The 1,471-nt window shown below is 44.9% G+C and overlaps 1 protein-coding gene across 1 annotated transcript in view; it reads left to right on the top strand.

Moving 5' to 3' along the window:
- Positions 1-590: 590 nt before the first annotated feature.
- COMMD8 (COMM domain containing 8) overlaps positions 591-1,471 on the top strand; it is a gene marked incomplete at its 5' end in the record, with an annotated part of 4,051 nt that continues 3,170 nt past the window's right edge. Inside the window, 2 exons of the mRNA XM_008949494.1 lie at positions 591-746; positions 1,388-1,471. The exon at positions 1,388-1,471 is cut by the window's right edge and continues 84 nt beyond it. Coding sequence (XP_008947742.1) covers positions 591-746; positions 1,388-1,471 — 240 coding nt within the window. The remainder of the gene's footprint in view (positions 747-1,387) is intronic.

The raw sequence follows: 1,471 nt of genomic DNA, 5'->3' as shown, positions 1-1,471 counted from the left end.
CCCTTGGGGCTGGGGAGGGTGGTGTCGGCCGCGGCGAGGCCGAGGGGCCGGGGACGCTTCCCTCTCCTCCCTCGCCTGCCTCTCGGGGCTTCTCCGAAAAGAAGCCAGAAGTACAGGGATGCCGCCGGCGGGGCATTCTGCGTTCTGCTTTCTGCTCCCCTCGGTGCTGGAGGACAGGGATTTGGGAAACTAGGGGACCCACAGGCACGGGCTGGGAGTTCACATCCGCTCTGTGAGGTGCGCTTTGCATCCTGGCAACCCCAGTGCGGACGTGAGTGAGGGGTCCTTTGCTGAGGTGCCCGTTACTGTGGCACCTGAGGTGCACACAACAGTTAAGATTTGAATGCCGTTGTGATTTCTATGGCCAAACCTTGTGAACTGATTTTGAGGGAGACAGGAGGACAGTTCATATTCAGGGACTACCTCTTCATGACTTTTTAGAATGGTGCATGGGCTGTACTCGGCGGAATCATTGAGACAGTGTGCAGTGAAGGGAGGGGTGATAGTCGAATTGCCTGACCAGCATCATATCTGTTACAGGTTAACTGTGATAGAATAATTTTCTTAATTTATGTATCGCATTGTTTTAGTTCCTTCATAAAATAATCGATGGTATATGTGGGCGTGCATATCCTCGGTACCAGGATTATGGCAGCGTTTGGAGCTTGTTGGAGTGGATGGAGGTTTTAGAAGAAACTAGGATGTATTTCAAAACTGCAGTTGGCAAAAACATATCTGATGAAGAGGTAAGGGGTCATCACTGGTTGGTCTTGACTTTGTGAGGTCATACTGGACAATTACATAGGCTGTGAATGGAGGACTCTGTGGGATGGTGACTAACATTCAGGGCATTCCAATATGTATAAAGCTTGCAAGAACTTGTTTCACCATCAGAAATCTTAATTCTCTTAAATCTTAATATTGCACATTGCTCATATTTTTCTACCTGGTAGTGGCTAGATCAAGAAAAATACTTATGTAGTCATGGGAAGGTCTGCGAGTTGGTGTGTCTGTTTCAGCTATTGTATTTTGTCTCCACTCAGATGTTCAGAAACTTTCAGAGCTGAACCTGAGTTGTTTGTGTGTGTGCATTTTTTGTCATTTTTGTCTTGATTTTAGGGTAGCATCTCAGAATATTAATAAAGCTTCCATTCTCTGATTTCCTTTAACTTAAACAATGAAATTATTTTTTTTCTTCATATGTTCTTGTGGTAAATAATGACTCTAAGCATCAAGCACAGAGCAGCCACTGAGGGCAGTAGAAGAAAGATGAGACTGGAGACCAGTGTAATACTGCTGTGGGTAGAGCACAGCTACTATAGGTGGTACTTGTTATGTTGGTGGTTCATAGTTTAAGCAATCACAATTTTTGTCTTTATTTTTGTAGGCCGCTCAGCAGATAAATGAGTTAGATTCAAACTATCAAGAAGCAATCGCAAAGTGTCTAAAAGGCAGAAAGGAAGAAATCAGG

The sequence above is a fragment of the Merops nubicus genome, unplaced genomic scaffold (assembly GCF_000691845.1).
Source record: "Merops nubicus isolate BGI_N331 unplaced genomic scaffold, ASM69184v1 scaffold16501, whole genome shotgun sequence".
Lineage (NCBI taxonomy): Eukaryota > Metazoa > Chordata > Aves > Coraciiformes > Meropidae > Merops > Merops nubicus.
The sequence above is the reverse complement of the archived record's forward strand: the minus strand, read 5'-3'. Positions and strand labels throughout refer to the sequence as shown.